General features: G+C 40.5%; 1 protein-coding gene across 4 annotated transcripts in view; it reads left to right on the forward strand.

Moving 5' to 3' along the window:
* Positions 1–20,800, forward strand: part of THSD4 (thrombospondin type 1 domain containing 4) — a 255,165-nt gene that overhangs the window by 55,284 nt on the left and 179,081 nt on the right. For all 4 annotated transcript variants that reach the window (XR_014616468.1, XR_014616469.1, XM_084214001.1 and 1 more), the window contains exon 5: positions 8,992–9,403. Coding sequence is in view for 2 of the 4 variants with exons in the window: in XM_084214001.1 (XP_084070127.1) it covers positions 8,992–9,403 (412 nt within the window). In the remaining 2 variants the exon portion in view is untranslated. The remainder of the gene's footprint in view (positions 1–8,991; positions 9,404–20,800) is intronic.

Here is a 20,800-nt window from a genome sequence, read left to right on the forward strand (position 1 = left end):
TTTATCCACTTGTATATGAGTCTATCAGGTTTTTTTTACATATGTGTGAAAGGAAAATAGACGTGTTTCCAGTCTGGAGACTGAGCAGAACAGGCATGGAGATCCCCTGGGATGGAGCACTCCTGTTCCCTCTGTCTTTCTTCTGTATATGTATTCCAGCAGCTCTCTGGTTCTTCCCCTCTCAGCTCTCTTCTGGGAGGTGCATGAAGAGAAGTTTTTTGGGGTAGCTGACAAAAACACCCAAACCAAACAAAACAGCAAACACCCCAGTTTCCCCCTGCAAACACAACCAAATAAACCTTCCTTCATATCATCTGCATCTTTAGGATTCCTAGTGAAGCAGTCAGTTTTAATTCCCTTTTTAAAGATATTTTGCTGTCCTTAACAGCATAAGAAAGAATATTACCTTGAGGCAGTATTCCAGCCTGGCTGGAATAAGACAGTAGGTCTCTGTTGTTGCTGATAAAGGCATTCTCAACCCCAGCAAGAAAGTCTGTCCATAGAAAAGAATACTTGAAGATAGAATTAACCTGTAAAGCTCCTGCCTGTCTCAATGTAGCAAGAGTATCAAAAATTAGGACCAGCTGTTCAGATGTTGGTCTTCTCTGGTGTTGCCAGTTTCCTTTGTCACTGCTTTGTCTTTCTGTCAAACCCATGCAAATGATAGCCCAGACCCGCTGAACACAAAGTCATTGTAGAACTGGTGGTCTCTGAGAGGCTCAGGGAGTGCCAGAGACAGATTAGCAGTGTTAACATAAGTGCATTGAGGCAAAAGTCATATTTCCTTTTTTCTGTTTTCCTACTTAATAATTGGCTGTAATGCACTTCTGTTCTGGGCTGTGCAGTGTGACAGCCCCAGGTTGTGGTGCATGGCTGGGTTATTGCTGGCACTGGGAGCCTGGCCTTGAACTGTCAGCACAAAGCCATCCAAAGGCTCTTTGCTCTGGCCCTTGGCTCCTCTATCTCCCAGGGAATCCCAGCTGGCTCTGCACAGCCCCACTGCCTCTGCTGGGCTTGCATCCCCATGGGCTGTCCCTGCTGCCCTGGTGGCCTCTGCAGGCTGGCACAGGCTGGAAGGGCTTGGAGCAGTCACTGCAGGGTTGGCTGGAACATGATCCTGACTGAAGCTGTGCTATTGCCTCAGAAAGGCCTTGCCATATGAAATATTAAAATGCTCACTTTCCTGTATGATGGAGGCATCTGCTTTTGAAAATTCTTGTGCTTTCCTAAACCTAGTGCAAGCTTCTGTACCACAGTTGATTTTCCACCCCCACACACTCTGCCCCTTGGCAAAAGACTGGATTCAAGGTCAGTGTTTTAATCTTACTTGCATAATAAGTTATTTCCATCTTGTGTTAGGAGGTCCCTGGTGGCTTTGAAGCCTGTTGTATTGCATAACTTTCAGATTCCTTGGTGATGACTGTAAAAACAGAATGAGAACAAAAAATGTTATTTGAAAATGGAATCATATGAATTACAAACCTAATAGTCTTCCTCGATTTACAAAATCCAGAGTAAAAACTTTCTTTACAAAGGAGATTACTCTTCCTATCAGGTATATGGAAAATGGATTTCAAAATGTGATTTACTCTGCACATGATTTTTATACTGTAGAACTGTTTAGTGTTCACTAGAAGGATATTGGAAATTCATGTCAGGCTGTTAAATAACACTTGTGTTTTCACAATTTGTATGGTCAGTGGAAACTTTCTGGGGTATTTCTATTTACTGTACTGGACTTTGTATAAAAGCTGTAATTTTAGCAGAGTTCCATAAAACAATAAGAGAGGAATGGACATCTGTGACTGAGATAAGCTCACATTGATAACATGGTAGAATGAAATTGGATGGCTTCCAAGGCAAAGATTTTCGACAGCAGTAGCAGCCCTATACAGCAGCCCAGTGTGTTTGTATCATTTACCAGCAAGAGGAAGTGTTCTCTGCCTGCTTCCAAGCAGCTGACAAAGAACTGATTAGGGATTTTTTAGCAAAATCCAAAATAGAACTTGTATATAATAAAATTTGCTATACCTTGTGTTTGAAGAGGGTATTCACATTTTCAGCTTTTAAAATTTACTTTAGTTAGGCATTAGAAATTAGGACTGCATAAGAAGTTCAGGGTGAGTGTGGTTTGAGGTACATACAATTAGAAGCCTGGTTTAGAAAATTTCAGTGCTCCCCTGTTTAACTCAGTGCAGTAAGAAGAGTTCTTGCATGATTGAAATGTGTTAATTACAATCACTGGTTGTCCACTGGCAGAGGCAGGGAGCCCTCCCCATATTAAAGCATTTAGACAACTCTATTGAGAGGCACATACAGAAAAGTAATAAGGGCATGCAGAAAGATAAGATGCTTTAAGAGAGAAAACACATCTTGAAAGGAAATATTATTAATGGACTAGGTTTTAGTACTTCTTAAATGTTGCATTTCCAATTCTCTGTTTTGGTGATGGAGAAGACAGAACCACAATTCCTCACCAATGTGTTGAGTGTAGGATGTTTCCAGCTTCCACCTTCACTTTTGCTTCACGTAGGCTTTGGTGGCAGAGCAGCAAACCTGTGTCCTCTTGTGTGAGCATGATATGTACCATGTATCTGGGGTCATAGGAGCAGAAAGAAAAAAACTAGAATTATCACCAGAATAATGAAATAACTAAAGCATTCTTGCATAAATAGTGCAAGTTAAAGAGGTATGTTAATAAGGAAAGGGCTTCCCTAAAGCATTTCTTTTGTCTTTGGAAGAAGAGTGAGAGGAAAAATTTGCACTGAGGAAATAATCCAAAAATCATTGAGTCCTCACATGGCTGTAGCTCTGGGTCTTTATTCTGCTGCCAGCAGCTGACGTGCAAGTCTGCTGTGCTGCTCTGTACCCTGTATAGGGTCAGTCTGCATTTCTGGGCCTTTCAGCAATGGAAAGGAAGAGTGCATGATTTAACGTCACACCAGAATTTCCTTTCTGAAAGTATTTCTTTTGCCCTCTCTCTCAGATGCTCTGACCATGCAGATATAGGTCGCTCTGTTGGCAGGTCTACAGTTAACTTTTCAAAGGACAATTCTGTTGTTATTTCCTTGACCAGTAGCCACAGTGTTGGGATGCAATTTCTGTGACCTGTTCTAGTCAGTTCTGGTTCCTAGAGGTGGAAAAATGTGTCATTGCTGGACCTTCAGGTTCAAGAAGGTATTATTTTCTCAAGTTGTGAGGCTTTATATTTATTGGCATGAGTGTTTGCTTTTCTTAGTATCTGGAATGAAACCCAACTCAAGTACTTGGCCACCCCCCCTTTCATTAGTTCTCTCATGGAATGAAAATGTGATGGATTTTATCCCAAGCCCACTATGGTTCTAAAAGCTTATTGTGGGTTGGTATGTGTACAGAAGGAAGATAGAGAGAGAAGGATTGCACCCTTTGTAAGGATAGATTTTCCAGAATGATCTAAGAGTAGGAGTGGTAATCAAAGAATTCATGTTGGTAGCACTTGGGGGGATTTAAAGCCACGTGAGGAAGGTGTTTATTTTCCTTCCAAATAAAATTCCAGACAGGATCTAGTAGCATTAATGGTTAAATGAGGTGTTTCTTCACAAAATGAGTAGATAGTTGAGATGGCTCAGGTTGACACACCTCTCATCTGGGTATTAATCCCCATGACATGCTCTAGGTCTCATTATTACCAAATCAATATCAATTTTTATTATGCTACTGCAAGCATGCTGTGCGTGGGATTCCCAGAAATAACCCCCTCACACAGTGCAATAATTGCAAACCACCTAAGCTGTCTTATTCTTAATACTGAACATTTCATCCCTTCCTGAGCTGGGCTCACTGAACGAGGGGAAGTGAGAACCCTGCTACTGTTTAGTCAGGTACCACTGAGTTATTGCCCCATCAGTGAGGGCTAGAAACAGCCAAACCTCCCATAAGGAGGTAAGGGATCTCAGCAGAGTTATGAGGGTACTTGCACTGAATTTCTGCTGGTTTACCTGTCAACTGCATGGTTGCATTATTCAATCAAATCTTAAAGAAGAGGCTAAGAATTGCCTGGGATCAGTGGTATTATTGAAAAAGAGGATTGAAGTATTTGGGTTTGAATTTTGAAATCCTATCTTAGTGTTGAAAGTCACATAAATGAGGTTATACAGCACTTGTTGAGAGATCAGTAAAAGCAAATATACTAAGTTATTGTACTGGGCATATTGCAGCTATGCTGAACTGGGGTATCAGTGCTGATCTCTGAGGATGGAAAATTTCATTTAAGATAGTCCACATCCCATTAATTAAACCTGTTCCCAAGAGACAGTTTATTTAGTGACCTTATTGTTTTTTTACTGTCTCAGAAAAATGTAAATGTCTTTTCCCCCTAATATGATATAGAAATGTGAGGTTTTGTGGTGTAATGTGGTATAATCCATTTTTCTTCAGAAGAAACACTTTTTAGGCCTTGTTGGTTACTCTGTGAATTCTAGCAGTTGAATTTTTTAGGACAAATATGCTCACAATGATTTTGATACTCTTATGTATGTGTGATACATGGGAAGCAGTTCATGTCCACAAATCATGGTATGGTTACCAAAGTTACCATGAATGTAAAAAAGGCAGTTAGTTCTCTTGCTTTAGTTCATGAAAATGCCAATAGTGAGATGCAGTGACAGCCTGCCCTGTTGAGCTGCCCTGTAGTGTGATGGTGAAGGGAATAACGTGCTGGAGAGTGGCACAGGTTGGTGTTCTGAAGGGAATAACGTGCTGGAGAGTGGCACAGGTTGGTGTTCTGAAGGGAATAACGTGCTGGAGAGTGGCACAGGTTGGTGTTCTGAAGGGAATAACGTGCTGGAGAGTGGCACAGGTCAGTGCTGTTGGCGCTGCTTTGCAGTGTGTGATGCTCTCTCAGAAGGCTGCCTGAGCTCTTGTGACCAAACGTTTCACAGAGGTGTCTGCTGGCTGCTGTAAGGCCAGTTTCTAGATCAGTGAGCAGACAGGCATGCATTTTGTAACATGAAACAGTCAAAGGGCTCCCTTCTTTCATTCATGTTTAGGTGATTTTCTCCAGATTGATGTTGAGCCGGTGCAAAGTGAGTCGGTGGAATGCAGAGCAGCACAGGCTGTGGTGCAGTGGGAGTGGCAGTGCACGGTGGCTTTTGATGAGAATCAACCTGACTGCTGGGAGCTCTCCTTCTTCAGTAGATGGAAACATGTTCCCAGATCCAGTAGATCAGTCATTTTTATTAAAAATGATTCCTGTCAAAGAATCTGCTAAAACACTGAGAGGTATAAACTCACTAACAGTTATGAACAGTATAAGACTGTTTATTTTGTGACTTAAGGGGGAAAAATTTTATGGTGGAATCTTTTTAAAGTACACCTTATTAACTGTGTGCCTAATAATATATAAAGCATGAAAGAGAATTAAAAGCAGTAGGAGGGCTGGAAAGTAAATTATTGACTTGGACAATTGTAGGCCAGTCACAGTTTTGAATTATGGAGGAAATGCCATGGATTAAAAGTGCATGTCTGAAATTATTTTAAGTACATTATCTAGTAATAAAAAAAGTAATAAAAAAAAGTACATTAAAAATACATGCCCATAGTGATCCTGTTAACAGAAACTTACAGAATTAGGACCAGGTTTTTTCCAATTTGACATTTTGTGTCTCCAAGGGCTTTTCCATCTCCCTCTCTCCCTTTTTTTTTTCTTAATTACATTTTAAAAATTTGAGTAATATTTCAATAGCTTCATTGCTGACACTAATAGCTAATAAGTGACTTTCAGTTATTCAGAAAAAGAATCAAGGCAATTCTGTACTAAATACTCCATCTATGAGTAGATGGGTAGTGTCCTTTAAAACCTGTCAATTAATTACAATAATGTAGGGCTGCAAAACAGATAATTTGCTATGACCTCAAGTATTAGGCTAAATATTGGCATATTTCTCCTCAGAAATATATTTAATTAAGTTCATATATGTAATTGATTCAGTTATAGACAGTTTTGCCTACTAAAAAGCAGTTCTGTTAAAACCATGATGAGTAGAAGGGCTTAAATTTAAGCAAAGAGCTTTGATAGGGATCTAAGGGGACTCAGCTCCTTTAGAAATAATTTTCTAGCCAAAATCAAAGAACTGCAGTTTTAGAGCATTTTTTGAAATGGAAATTAATAACAGCAACACCAAAGCACAAATCAGTATAGTTTAAAAGACTTTTGCAATGATAAATAATGTGGGTTATTTTTTGGGAAATAAAGTATAAGTAAAATTTGTAACCTGTCTTCTCTTTTCTTTCACTTTCATCTTGCCCATGAAACCTCTATTTCTGAGGATAGATCAGGGCTAAGTTCAGCTTGAGTAGGTGCTAGCTCTGGGTTGTTGCTGTGCTGATAGGGCACAAGCACAGCCAGCAACACTTCAGAGAATGCATTACAGGCAGCTGTTGAATTCCTAAGTGAGAAGAACCTGCAAGAACCTGGCAAATGCTGCACCCAGAAGTGCAGCTTGACCAGGCTCACTCAGGACAGGGGTTTCCTTTGCGCCCTTTAATATTCATTCCTTAGAGCCCTTTAATATTCATTCCAGAACAGGACTCCTGGTAAAGGAAGCCTTTGAAGATTTTGAAAGAAGCTTCAAACTTGACCAAACTCTACAGAAAATTTAAAGAAAGGTCTAGGTGTTGTTTTTACTGTATCTGAGAATCTGTGGTGAGATTCTGTTGTCTTTCATTAGTGTGATTGTTTCATTAGTGTGACTGGGAATACAGGGAAGAAAACTATCTCCCTCTGCTTATGGAATTATTTCTGCCAATAGACAGGAAAAAATCTAAGGGGAAAAAAAATCTGTAATTCCTATGCAGTTTTTTTTCTCCTTATCCTTGGTGAAACTGGTGGCTGAAGGTTGTTACCTTTCCAAAACATTACATTATTTCTTCAGAAACAATGAAAGGTTGTGAATTGAAAATGTGAGAAGTCAGAAGCTTCATTGGGTTCATTCTAAGGAAACTTTCCAGCAGTTGTACAACAAGTCTTCCTTGTTGTCATAAATGAGTGGTTTTGCTAATGTTCACCCTTGCAGTTTTTCATTTACAAGAGAAGTACTTTGATACTAGGAGATAAGATAAATGAAATGCTGAAAAGCTCATGGAAATACATTATTTATTCTTCCTGACATCAGAAGAGAAAGAAAACAAGTTGTGCTTCAGCTGGAAGTAAGCCAGGGAACCTTCATTAGAGGCAGTGGGAGAAATGTAAGGAGAGAGGAAGTGATGGAAAAGGGCAAAAATGAAAAAGGTATGTTGGAGAAAGGCTGTGTAAAGAGCACTTAAGAGAAGAGGTGGAGGCCCAGGAAATTTGCAATCTTACCTGTGTATTTTAAAGACACTGTATATCCTTAGTTCAAAGAGGGTTTCTATTCAATATAAATAACCAGCCCACCAGCTCTGAAAGTGCTTCAGTCTTGAAGACCACTTGAGGTTCAAAGCACTGTTCTTAGCATGAAGTCTGTGAGGCAGTGATAATGCACTGATTTGCCAAGGCACACATTTGCTTATGGCTAAAATTAGAAAAAGCTATGACAACCAAATTCCTTTTTGACACTGCAAATGTGCTAAGAGGGGCCAGTTTCTATTATTCACAGCTGACATCCTCTCAGCATGAGAGAAATAGTTAAAAGTTAGAATAGTAAGAATGCTACATCATCATCATCATCATCATCATCATCATCATCATCATCATCGTGATGTTTGCTACAACCCTTACATTAATAGCACAAAACCTGATTTTCTTACTTGTCTGGGCAAATGTATTATTTGAAATAAAGAATATATTTAGGTTGGCTTAAGTTTAAAGGGGCCCATCATGTTAGTTATCAAAGTGCTAAAGAGATTTGAGCAAAGAGGTGTATGTGTTAATGAGAATTAAAGAAGGGAGATTGTCAGGTCTGCATTAAACAGCTGTTATGCCTCTTCTTGAGATGAACACAGTAAATCAGAGATGTCTGCTGGCTGTGGGCTGACATGAATTGCATAATGCTTTTCTACAATTATTTGTCTGTCAGGCAGTAATTTACCTTTAGATGGTAACTCCATTCTTGGTGGCATTTCCCCCCCTTTCTGTCCTAGTTGACTGCAAATATTGTTGAGTACTTGCTTTCCTCTTAGCCTGTCTTCTCTTCTTCTAGCCTAGGGAGCAACAGAAAAACTAATTCTGTGTAATCTCACTCTTGTTTAGGTCTGGCTGAATAGGACAAGGCTTAGGGGTTCTCTTTCTTTCCTCTCCTGTATAGTTATGGGAAGCTTTTCTTTCTTTCCCTTAATACCAAAACCCATTATACTGCTCTCTCTGCTGTAACTACCAAAAGCTTCCCTCAACAATGACTGTCATGGTCACAGAGCAGATTAACAGGGATAAACAGTTCAAGAGTGCTGGTTGCTTATCTGCCAGGGCAAATCAGCACTCTGGTTCACACATCTTGAGCCAGGAAGATTGATTAAAAGCCCCACGTGGCCATAAGGCTGGAATGGAAGGTAAATGACTTTCAGGGTTCCCAGCTAGCAAGAGTCCTGGGAGAATATAGGACTTGGGAAGAAAACAAACCCAAGTAAAAACAAACCCAAAGAAAGGTCCCTTTGATCTGGTGCCTGTCTGACATCTGTAGCACTTCTGTTTCTAGAAAATAAGTATGTCAATTTATAATCTCTGGTTTTCACCAGAGTTCAAGTCTGTTTTGCTTATATATTAAAAACATAAATGTATTTTATGTACAGAAAGAAAATGATTTTTCTTTAATGGTGTCTCCCTTCCTGAGCTGCAAATGTCACCCAGAATAGCTGTATTCACTCATTGCTCTGAACTGGAAGAAGTGGTTTTTTGCCAACTTACTTATTAGGCCTTCTGAGATTCCTAATACATCAAGCTAGACTACATCTTGTTCATATTTATTATAAGTCCTGTGAATACCTAACTGCTCCTTTGCTGATGGAGTAACTGTTTTCTCTCTCTTTCTCTGTTTTTAGAAGCAGAAACAGAAACCCTATTGGTCCAGGAAAGTATGGCTATGGGAAAGTGCCATACATTTTACCTTTACAAACTGACACTGGCCAGCAGCCCCAGAAGCTGCGGCGGCAGCGACAGTCGTCGAGGAGCCACCTGTTCCACCAGAGCCCGAGCCTCGTGAGCCCCTACAGCCAGGCTGCTGCTCCTTCCCTGCAGCATGGCAACCTTTACCAAGAGCCAGGGGGGCCTCAGGCAGGACACCAAGTCCTGGGGCCCTCGGTTTATCAGTCCCCTTCGTTCCCTGTGTCTCAGAGCCTGTTCCACGGCGGTGACTCCAGCCCTCAGGCCCTGCAGGGCCAGCCCCAGCCCCAGAGGGCTGCAGCCATCGTGTGCATTGGTGCCTACAAGCAATACAAACTCTGCAACACAAATGTAAGTCTGCTTTTCCTGGGTTTTGTGTGTTGGACAGCTGTTGGTTTTCCCTAGTATGCGAAATGTTCACCTAATCATCAAGTTAAGTTGAATTTTTTGTTAAAATTAATTTAGTGATTATTTTTGTGAACTTATTTTAGAGTCTTGGGCAATACTGAAAGCAGAGCCATAGTATTACATTTACCTAATACTGTACCTTCAAGGGCTTTAATCAGTCACTTCATCTACCAATATGTACAGTTTTAATTTGATGAAACCCAGGAGCATGAAGGAATTTGAGATAAGTATAGTAATTGAGAGAGGGAAAAACATGGGCTGAACAATGTCACAATGTCAGAGAATGCAATAATGGTGGAAAATTTTAGTTGTAATTGTGGTGAAGGGACAAGGGAATTAATTTAGTGTAAATTTTCCACTTTCATTCAGTATTGTGATGTTATTTTGATTTTTTTGTGATGAATGTGGATTTTCATGGTAATTGTTAAGTATGAGATTCACAGTGGTGAGGAGTGGAGCATGTTGGGTTTGCATGGCCAGGTTTTGGGAGGGCGGGGGGGGGGGGGGGGGGGGACTGCAGGTGTGCAGGTGTGGCTTCCACGAGAAGCTGCCAGAAGCTTCCCCATGCTTCTCTGACAGGGAATCTAATGCCAGCCAGGATGGAGCCACTGCTGGCCAAGGCCAAGCCCATCAGAGATGGCAGTACCATCCCTGTGATATGGTACTACTGAAGGGAAAAAGCTGTTGTGCAGGTGTGAGACAGCCAGAGGAGAGTAGAGTGAGAATGTGTGAGAGGAACAGCCCTGCAGAGGCCAAGGTCAGTGGAGAAGGAGGGGCAGGAGGTGCTCCAGGCCCTGGAGCTGGGATTTGTCTGCAGCCTGTGGGGCAGCCCACGGTGCAGCTGGCCCGGCCCTGCAGGGCACTGGAGCAGGTGGTGCCCTGAGGAGGCTGTCACCCCATGGAATGCCCCTGCTGGAGCAGGTCCTGCCAGGCACCTGCAGGCCCATGGACAGAGAGGAGCCCACACTGGAGCAGGTTTGATGGCAGGACTTGTGACCCTGTGGGGACCCACAGAGGAGTGGTAATGAAGAGCTGTAGCCCTTGGGAAGTGCTCACATTGGAGGAGTTTGTGGAGAACTGTGTCTCATGGGAGGGACCCCGTGCTGCAGCAGGGGAAGGACTCTTATTCCTGATCAGCAACAGAAACAACCTGTGCTGAACTGACCATAACCCCTGTGCTGAACTGACCATAACCCCCATTTTGTCTCCCTACACCACGGAGGGAAAGAGGTAGAGCTGGGAGAAAGGGAGGGCTAGGGGGAAGGTGTTTTTAAGATTTGTTTTACTTCATGCTCTGATTTTGATTGGTAATAAATTCAGTCAATTTCCCCAAGTCAGGTTTGTTCTGCCCATGACAGTAATGGGTGTGTAATCTCTCCTGATCCTTATCTCAACCCATTAACCCTTTGTTATATTTTCCATCCCGTGTTCTCTTGGGTCAGGGAGTGATAGAGTGGCTTTAGTGGGTACCTGTCACCCAGCCAGGGTGAAACCACCACAGTCATGACAAGCCTAATGTTTTTCCATGAAAGAAACTGAAAAATGGAGTTTGGATAGGCCGTGTTATGAAGGCTGTCTACTTCTCAGTCCCATAAAATGAGTTTATCCCTTTGTGAGTGCTAGTCATGTTCTAAACAGCATTTAGAGACAGCTCCCAGTAGCCTGGGCCATTCCAGTGCCTTTCCATGGTACTCTGTGCATTCTGTTCCAGATGATACTTTTACCAGCATTCAGTTCTACATGCTTTGATTTTAACTTCCTAATTTATTGGAGCAGAAATCTGTTCTGTGTTAATTTTTAAATAAAACTTAATCTGTTATTATTTGGTTCAGAATGTTTTTCTGGGTGTAGCTCCATGCTCCGGGCAGTCTCCCATTGTATGTGGGAGGCAAGTGAGGTTTTGTTCTTTGTCCCCATTAGTGGTTTTCATCCTGCTAAAATTTCCAGTTTCTGCCTGTGCCCTTTTAGCATTTCCCAAAGTATGTCTTCCTAGTATGTTCTTCTTATTTATCCTGCTAGTCTAACTTAGTGTTGCAAAGATGCAGAAGTCTATATTTGGATATTAGAAGCGGAATATTCAGGAGAGATCTGGATAAGTTCACCTGACAGGCCATATTTTTTTGGACGGGTGAACATCTGATTCTTCTGCCTCCTAGAAATCCTGATTAGGTTAGTGGAACCTGCATAGTGGAATATGTAACAATGGAACACAGGATAACAAAAACATAACCTAAATAAATCAGATGAGTTTCTTTTTGCTTCTTCGTTATGACTCTTGCTTTATTTATGAATAAAGTCCATTGATTGAGACTGGAGCAGTTGTTTGAAAAGATCTAATGTCAAGAAAGCTTTAGTGTATTTGTCTGGAATGGAAACCATGAACGGCTAATTTGAGCCTCTGAGAATAGTCTCTGGGACAAATTCCTCTTTCGAAAAACACTTTCTGTTTTTTGAAGGAAATGGGAAATGACCTTAGTGCATGGGCATTAATTGGGAAAGTTTTCTGAGCTAAATTTGCTCACTGTGTCCAAGCGATACACAAATGTCCCAGTCTTTATTTCATCCCTCACACATCAGTGCACAAAGTTGGACAGTATTCTGCCTGACTTAATGTGACAAAATTGTTTCCAGGAAAAGGTCTTTTAAGAGGCCAAGGGGTAAGAGATGAGGAAGTTATAAATGAGGTGGAAGAAAGAATCTGAGATTGCCAGGGTATGGAGAAGGAAGGTTTGTAGAAAGTGTTTGCTGAGAATGGCAAGTGGCTGGAGAGTAGAGGGCAGTGAGCTTGTGAATGGGACAGTGGTTGATGTGCAGGTCAGCATGGTGAGTGGTTTAGCCATTGGCAGATTTCTTTTGATAGAAGAGAACAGCAGTGAAAATATTTTCATGTTAGTTTTAGAATCTGTTGTTTAAACAGAATAATTCAACAGATGAAGAGAAAACGTAGATAAGTGCGCTGCTGCTGCCTCTTTGCCATTGTTGCCTGTATAAATACAATTATAAAGAAATCTGTAGTACAGGAGACTTAACAGCAAAGAGAAATTGTAGCTGAAGTAGCTTCTCCTAGGCATAGAACTCTACATAATGATATTCTTTATTTAGTAATGTTTATGTTACCCTTGGAGAGGCTGTAATTGCTATTCAGGGTTATTTTGCTCCCCAGAATGTGGTAATTAATGTAATTATAAAAAAGAAGTTGCTAAGAACAGTTCTAGTATAAGGCCAGGATGAGAACAAAACAAGGCTGATAGTGTTTCACTTTGTTTGCTTGTTCTCCCTGATTAAATGCTTCTGCACGCGGGCTTTAATTTAATTTATCAGCAGCGACATGTACCAGTGGTCTTGCCAGCAAGCAGAGAACAGTATATTTTTATTTCTTTCTTTTCTTTGATTCTTCCCAGAGCATACCAAAACTGAAAATCTCATTTATTTGAAGTTTTCTGTTAACCCTTATCGTGGTGTTTGGCCACTCCCTCTACAGTTTCTCCTGAGGGCAACTAATTAATAACAAATTAAGTTAATCTGCCTTGGTCCATTAGGTCATTTCCTCATTATTGTACATTTACTGTTTTTTCATTGATAGCTGAACTCATTTCACGTGACTGACAGGTTGATTCATTAAAGGTAAACTTGTGAGGTTTGGTGAGGGAGAGCCTCGGAAGTGCTTGTATTTGTTCAAGTGTTCCTGCAGGTCGTTAAACCTATTTTCTTATTATATAAGTGGCTTCCCCTGTTCAGCACCTTGCATACAAGCTCACCTCAGAACACACAGCTGCCTGTCACCCTCTTTGGCAGGAAACAGGCAGCAAACGTCTCTCCTTCCCTCACAAAGAGCTCTGGCTGATCTGACTGAAACCATAAGCTGCCTGCAATAGAACAGGATTCTTCCAGTGTAGTCTCAATTCCTTCAGAAATAGGGAAGTGGTGAGTAAATCTCCCTTATTTCCCCCTGCATTGAAGAAGAAGGAATTATATGCATGTGTGGTTGAAGTAGAATTTGAATTCAACCTTCTTTGTGTGGTTTGTCACCAGAACAAAGGAAGCAACTCAAATGGAACATTTGTTTACTGAGCACTTCCTGTAATTAATTGTCTCAAGCATTGCCAAGTCACTGGCTCTTCATGAGTGCCTGAACGTGTGAGAATATATTTGTAAACCAGCTCCAGGCTGCAGGTCTCCTGGACAGTGTACACAAGGAGGCTTTCAGGCTTCTGGATATCCCAGACTACCTAAGGTAGTTTCATGACAGTGGGCACATGACTGATGCCAAAAATGGTGGCAAGCATCAGCCCTTTATTAGTTCCCAGTACAACTTGTTATACCTTTTTTCTCACATGCATGACACCTGTGTGCCCTTTTACTCTTTTGTGGATGGTCAATACACATCAGCATTCCAGGTTTCTTCTCCTTCAGTGCTGTTCACCTGTCTTACAGCTGCACCCCGTTAAGGATGAGGCTCAGCCACAGCCCCATTCCTATTCTCCCACAATCTATTCTCTCACAGTTTCTGCATGAAGAGTGAAACTAAATAGATGTAAAATCTGAATTTTCATTAGCTATGGCTTGAGGTGGGAATTTTCGGCCAAATTCATATAGGACTTTGGAACAGTCGAGGTAAAATGTATGAAAGAGTAACTCCTGAGGGCTCAGTGAAATATTTATGGATGAAGTTTTGCTGAGCATGTCCAGTTCCATTCCCAGTTGCTAGTCTGCCCAGTGGTTCAGGTGGATTACTGTCATCTCTCCAGTTACAGTTTTTCTCAGTATTTTATGGGACTGGTGTTTAGCAAGAAGCCTGTTGTGTTGTGTTGTGAAGTGTCTAAAAAGGATCAAAAGACAATGACTGCTTTTACTTTCTTGGCCTGCCTCTCCAGCTATGCCTGCTATTAATATGGTAGCACAGCTATGGAAAACCTGGCTTTTGGTTGTGAATAAGAGTCCTTTGCTGGACTGTGGGTCTGGATCTGGATCTGTGCTCCTGCATGAAGAGCTTTTGAGAATGGCACCTGAGCAGGGAATGGGTAATATCTGAAAAGACAATTTTGGAAATGGAAAGAGGTTTTACAGTAGAAGAGATGAGGTAAGGTAAAAGACTCAGGATCAATCCTCAGCTCTATCAAGATGGGAAAAATTAAAATATATGATTTTCTAAAAAGTCTTATTGATGATAATGATACTGAGTTACAACTGTGCCACTGAAAGGCTTTTTTTGGATGCAGAACCCTAATTAAATAGAATTACAATCTTCTTCAGGAATGTGTTGAGTCCATTAAACAGTGATGTGCTTTTCTGTCACCTAAGGATATAGGTAGGCATTGGCAGGGTCCCCTGGCACCTGGGACCTTGGGCCATCCACCAGCTCATTGGTGTTCTGCCCAAGCAGTTTTGAAAATTTTCCACTCTATAGAAACTGAAACATTTCCAATGCTTCAAGTTTTAGCTAAGGTAGAAATGGAAATGTTTAATTTTGTATGGAACAGAAAATCTAATTCCCAGACAAGTCTTTTCAGAATTGATATGGGGTGCTGCAAGTGTGCACTCTTTAATGTAGTTGGGATGCTCACACATTGGGGTGAAGACTAACAAAAGCCTATGTATTTCTTGGGTGAACCTTTTTTTTTTTTAGACTGAAAAGCCCCTTGTTATTCCCAAGGAGTTACTGTAGGGTTTATTTATCCTCCTTTTGAGATTTGTATAGAGTAGGTGTTTGACATAAGTGGCAAAGTGGGGTTAAGATGACATATCTTTTCCTGAGGAAATTTAAACTTGACTTTATGTGAGGAATTTTCCATGCAAACACTGTGGGATTGTGTGTAGGTTTGGTAGTCTGACATTCTGTGGGTGTATAGGAAACTTATTGAAAGCTTGCATTACTTCAGGCTGTACTGTCCTTCTTTTTGAATGTTTTGCTATTTGCAGCAGAGGTGTGTAAATATTAATTCAGAATGATTTGTCACCAGTACAGGCTGAATTTACCTGAGGCTGGCACAGATTATTGCTTGTAAAGGGTCTCATGTAGTTTGATCAGTTGTCATTTGTGTGCAAAAGTCACAGAGAGACATCTTTGATGGAGCTCTTGGACCACAATTGTTCCCTCTACATCTCTGCACTGTGGTTATGTGGCATCCCCTTCAACATGTGAGAACCCTGTATTAGAAAGTATTTTGCACAATGACATTCTTATTAGAGCTTAAATAATTATGGGAAACTGTTTGCCATAAGTCATCAGGAAAAGTATGTCAGGGTAACTTCAAGAGCTCTCTCCAAGGGTTTTATTGTGCAAGTATCCTCTGTACTTGTGGCAGTAACACAGCCTTGACTATTTTGCATAAACTCATTATTGCTAGGTTAATTACTTACTAATATAGTAAAATGTTCATAGTAAGTCCAAAATCACACAATTTAGAAAACCTTGATGTCTAGAGGCTTGTTGGTTTTAATTGAAAATTGAGTTACTTGGTTTGATCAATAAATATAAGCCACTTTAAACATCTAGGAGTCCAGGAGTCATGCCCTGTTGTCACAAGAACTAGAAAAGTCCAGACCAAAAGGAAAGGTGCAGGTGAAAATTTGGTAATGTATACATGGCTATAGCCAGGTCCTGTATTCTCCAGGTCAGGGAGGAGTGACCAGTGGGATCTGTGACATTCTTATGGATGAGATCTTTGACTTTATTTAAGGGCAGTGAGATAAAAATAAAATACAGTAGAGCTTAGGATAGAATAAACACCTTAAGGCCATAAACCAGAAATATTCCACTGGAAAACAAAGGTTGAGAGTATGCATCAGTGATAAAAAAATCTACTAAATGTGTCAGAGTTAGCCAGGTCATACATTCAGTGTCATTGACATGTTTGGGGTTTAACTTGAATGCTCTGGAAGCTGAATTTTCCAGGGGCTCTGTCAACTTCCCTATATGTATTTTCCTGATTTTGAATGCATAAGAATACTTCAGAAGGTACGGTTAACAGTAGTACTTCAGTATTTTAAGGTATTGCAGGAAGCATTGAGCTGCCTTTTTCTTCTGTGAGGTTTATTTTGAAGTTCTGAGCCTGTTGCATGGGTTGCATGATGTAGCTGGAGAAGTCTGCCTCAAGTGGAGTGAATTTGTGTCTGTGAATAGCTGAAGATTCAGACTCTCATTTTTGTGTAATGGCAGCGTGACATAAAAATGTTAAAAATTCATCTGAGTGCCTCAAAATCAAAATACAAATAGTTGCCTAAAGCTCTTCTTTCCTAACTTCCTGGTGAACTTTGAATGGGAGGTTTCATGTAGCAGTTGGAATTGTCTGAGAAGTTACCTTGTTAATTCTTGGAATAAATGGAATACATGTGTCTTGGAGAAGAGGAAAGAGGAAAAAGATCCACAGTTATTCCATCACTTCATCAGTTATGAACAGCAGCATTAGCACTTAAAATCCTGTGGAGTGATTTGGAAACTTCATTGGGATTCTTGTTGAAATGGAATAGGGGTTTTTGTTCTGCAGTTGAATAGGACTCAGGGTGATTTAGGTTGACTGGTTATCATTCAGATGTAACTTCTGTGCCAAGTTTTAAAGAGGAAGCTCATCAATGAAAATTGGGACTTCTGAGTTGTAACCAGATGGTTGCATTCCTGATACATCTGTAGTTTTGTTTAATAGTGCATTGTAAATTTGAGCAGTGTCATTTATCAATATAGGCAAGTGTTGTGGGAGAGATTTGAAAGCATTCCAGCTTGTCTTTGTTTCTTCTTGTCAATTCATATTGACAAAAGTGTTTGTCTGAAATTCCGGTGTGGAATTTTTCAACACTCACATAATTTGAACAAGAAAAGTGCTTTTTATTCATGTGTCAGTTTAATTGTATCCAGGTTTTCAAAGCAGAGGAGGCTGCAGATGTCATGATTAATTTACAAAAAACTTTTTAATGCTGTTTTGATGAATATTTGTTAACTATTCCCATTAATTACAGGTATAAAAAAACATGGTCTGTCAGATGTCAGTGTCTGCTTTGGCACATGAAATGAGTAGCTTTTTCCTGGTATTTTTAGGAGATTAGTTCAGTTATTGCAGATATCAGCGCATAAGTTTAAGACATTTTCAAGCCAGATAGCAGGAAAAGAACGTACATTACATGAATACAGGAACTTGCAGGGAAACTACCACCAGTACAATCCCAGTCCTCTCTAGTACTGACCAAGGCAAGTAGAGGAAGAAGGAAGTGCAGGAGAAGCTGCCAAAGTTAAGCTATGGATACTGAAAAAACTGTCTGTTAGCAGTGCTGTCAAATTTTTAGTTTTAGTTTTGTGGGTTTTGATAAAGGGGGGGCATTGGTTATTATTTTGTTTTGTTTTATTTTGGTTTGGTGTTTTGTTTGGTTGGTGTCTGTTTGTTTTGGAGTTTTTTGGTATCTAATTTTAGAATTTTTAAGCAGGGCTTGGAAAGAGCAAATTGCAAATTCCAAAACTTGAAAGTGTAGAAAGTTAGGAAACATAAATGTCAAATTATGTCTGGAAAGCATGTGTTGCTTTGCCTAACCACAGACTAGGGATGGAAGTCCAAAGCCTTTCTCCCAGAGGTGATCTGAAGAAACCTGGCACTGCAAGCCCTGCAGTGCCCAGAGCAGGTAAACAAACCTTTTGCATATGATACATTAAGAGCCAACTGCCTACAGAACAGTGCAAACCTCAGAAATAATTGAAATTGTGGTGAGATTAAAAAATAACAACAAAACCCAAACGAGTCTGGTGTGCTCTGTCTCATCTGCTTCATCAGTTGTGGTGTCTGTCCAGATGTAACATGGGCAGCGCATTGCACATGTAGAGACATACAAGTGTAATTAGTGAAACAGAGCTTCTTCCTAGTGATAAGTTGGTAAGGCTGTTTATCTTCCAACTCTCAACTTACATTGGTGCAAAAACCAATCCTGTGTTGGTTATGTCTGTGTTGGTCAAGCAGTGTTGGAGGCACTGTGTGATCTGTAGGGGAAAGAGGCCAGGGAAACATCCCCTGCCACATTCTGCAAACCAACTTTGGCTTTTGGCTGCAGCATTCACTAAGTTGCCAGGCAACCCACATACTGCTTTTCCTGATGGCTTTTTTGAGACCTCAGTTTGGGTCACTTTCTGAGGACAGTTTTTTTGGTTGATGTGAGGTTTTAGTTTGAGCTGCAAAATGCCATTAGAAGGACAAAGTCAAACCTGCAGAGGTTTAGAGTTTTCAGAACTTTTGTGAGCAATCCTCTGATAACTCTTGTGTTAAGAAAACTATTTAATTAATCCCTGCATAGATCAAGTGCTTAGTTATGACTGATGCACTACTCCATGTTATTCTCTTTTTATTCATGCTTTGGCTCCCTGCCTTAAAAATGCTCCTTGCAGAAAGTGAGAAAAAAAGGCTTCTCTAAGGAGTAGTTGTTGATACTATTACTGCAGTGTTTGCTTTAAAATTCACAAAGCTGCTCTGTGACAGCAAGACCTAATATGTTGTAAGAAATGGAGCTGCCCTGTGGAAGAATGAGGTTTAAGAGAAGTGTTCCATAATTAGTGCTGCTTGTCAAGTAGTTTGAATTTAATATTTTCCCCCATGTTCAATATCATATTTATCACTTGGCAATAGTCAAAGTAAAATTTGCATTGCCAAAACTGTAATTATGATTTGGCAGCTCATCTGTAAAACAGGTCCAGAGGTTTTCAGTCAGACCCCCAAAACAGAAAGTACATAGTTCACAAATTGAGAAAGGATTGGATTAAGTAATTGCATCCATAGGTGACCTTTTTCCCCTCAAAACTGGTAGAGTAGCTGTTCCAGAAACTGCAGACTGTCCTTCATTTTCCTTATTCTGTATGTCCATTTATACCTACCAGGTTTTCCAGTGATTGAGACAGAGATTATGTAAATAACCCTTCCAGCTAAACATTCCCCAGGGTAAGTCCATTCTGCACACTGAATGAGTCAGAGGTCATATGGGGAAAATGGTATGCAATCATGGAATTGAGAGCAGGACCTCACAGGCAGCAAGAGCCAAGTGATACAGTAATTGCACGGACAGTCTCTTCCAATTTGAGATTAAACACTCTTTTAAGGCCCTGTGACTTAATTTATAGTGTTTAAACAAACAAAAAAGCCTTTAAAAGCAGAATGCCATCATGAGATGCATCAGTATTCACAGAACTTATCAGATCATTGCAGCTGTAGCACTGGCAGAGGGAGTTGGCTCTCCTGAGTACCACAGGGCAGTGAAATGCTTTGCTGGGGTGTGCTTGGGTCTTTCTCACCACAGGTGTTTCTGCACTTTCTACAGACAGTCTATCTCTGCTCCTTCCTCTGCCTGGAGCTGTCCCACTGTATTTTCTCCTCAGTCACACTGCTCACTTCCTTAGTACCTTGTCTCATGTTTTTCATCTTTCCTCCCCGTCTCTTCTCCCTCCAGTCTCTCATTTTTATACTTAGTTCCCTGCTTCTTTGAAGTTTCTTCCAGTTTCACTTCTTCTTAGTGCCTTCTTCAGCTAACATGCTCATCCAGCCTCATCTCTTGAATGGCAGTCCCCAAATTTATCTATTTTTCCGAAGTATTCTATGCATTTTAGATACTGGCTCAAGTGGTTATTAAGAGCAGAAGAGAGATGTTTTCATTTTCGGTCCTTGCCCTATTACAGACCTCAGGAGCAGTTTCCAATAACAGCTGGAAAGCTGCTCAGCCTCTTTGAGCCTCAGGTATGGAGCACACTTTTGAACAGATTGTTCCTCCAGGTTAGATGCAGAACTTTAACAGGTTTTGATTGAAAGTGTACAAAGTACATTATCAGCATTATTTTTAAAATTCTTGTGGCCTGACTATACTTGAGTGGATTTCCATAGAAAAAGCATTCTTGACAAAAAACCCATTTTCCTGGCTGACATAATTTCACTCATTAAAATAGAATAGGCAGTTACATTTGGAAAAAAAAAGTCAGAAGGTTGGCAGCATGGGAAAAAATAAAACACTTTTTCCTTTTGTTTTCCTTCAGGCTCATTCTGGGATGAAACGCTTCAGTCAAAAAAAGAAAAAGAGACTAAAACAGATAACAGGAGTGGAAAGTTTTAGTCTGAGAGGCTAAAGTTGGACAAACTCATCAGTAAATGGACAGTGCTACCAGCTGCAGCTATATTAAACCATTCTAAAATAAGACAAATGTATCTGCCAGTTGGTTTGAAGTGCCTTTTTTCTTTTTCTTTGAAGTATATGACCTAGGAGGAAAGAATATATCACAGAAACTGTTTAACTGTGTGTTGTATCAGAAACTCATTTCTGATGGAAACATGAACTCTAAAATCTGAATAATGATGCAATTTCTGTTTCCAGACTGGGTTCCTGCAA

Source organism: Fringilla coelebs (assembly GCF_963513975.1).
Source record: "Fringilla coelebs genome assembly, chromosome: 12".
Classification (NCBI taxonomy): Eukaryota; Metazoa; Chordata; class Aves; order Passeriformes; family Fringillidae; genus Fringilla; species Fringilla coelebs.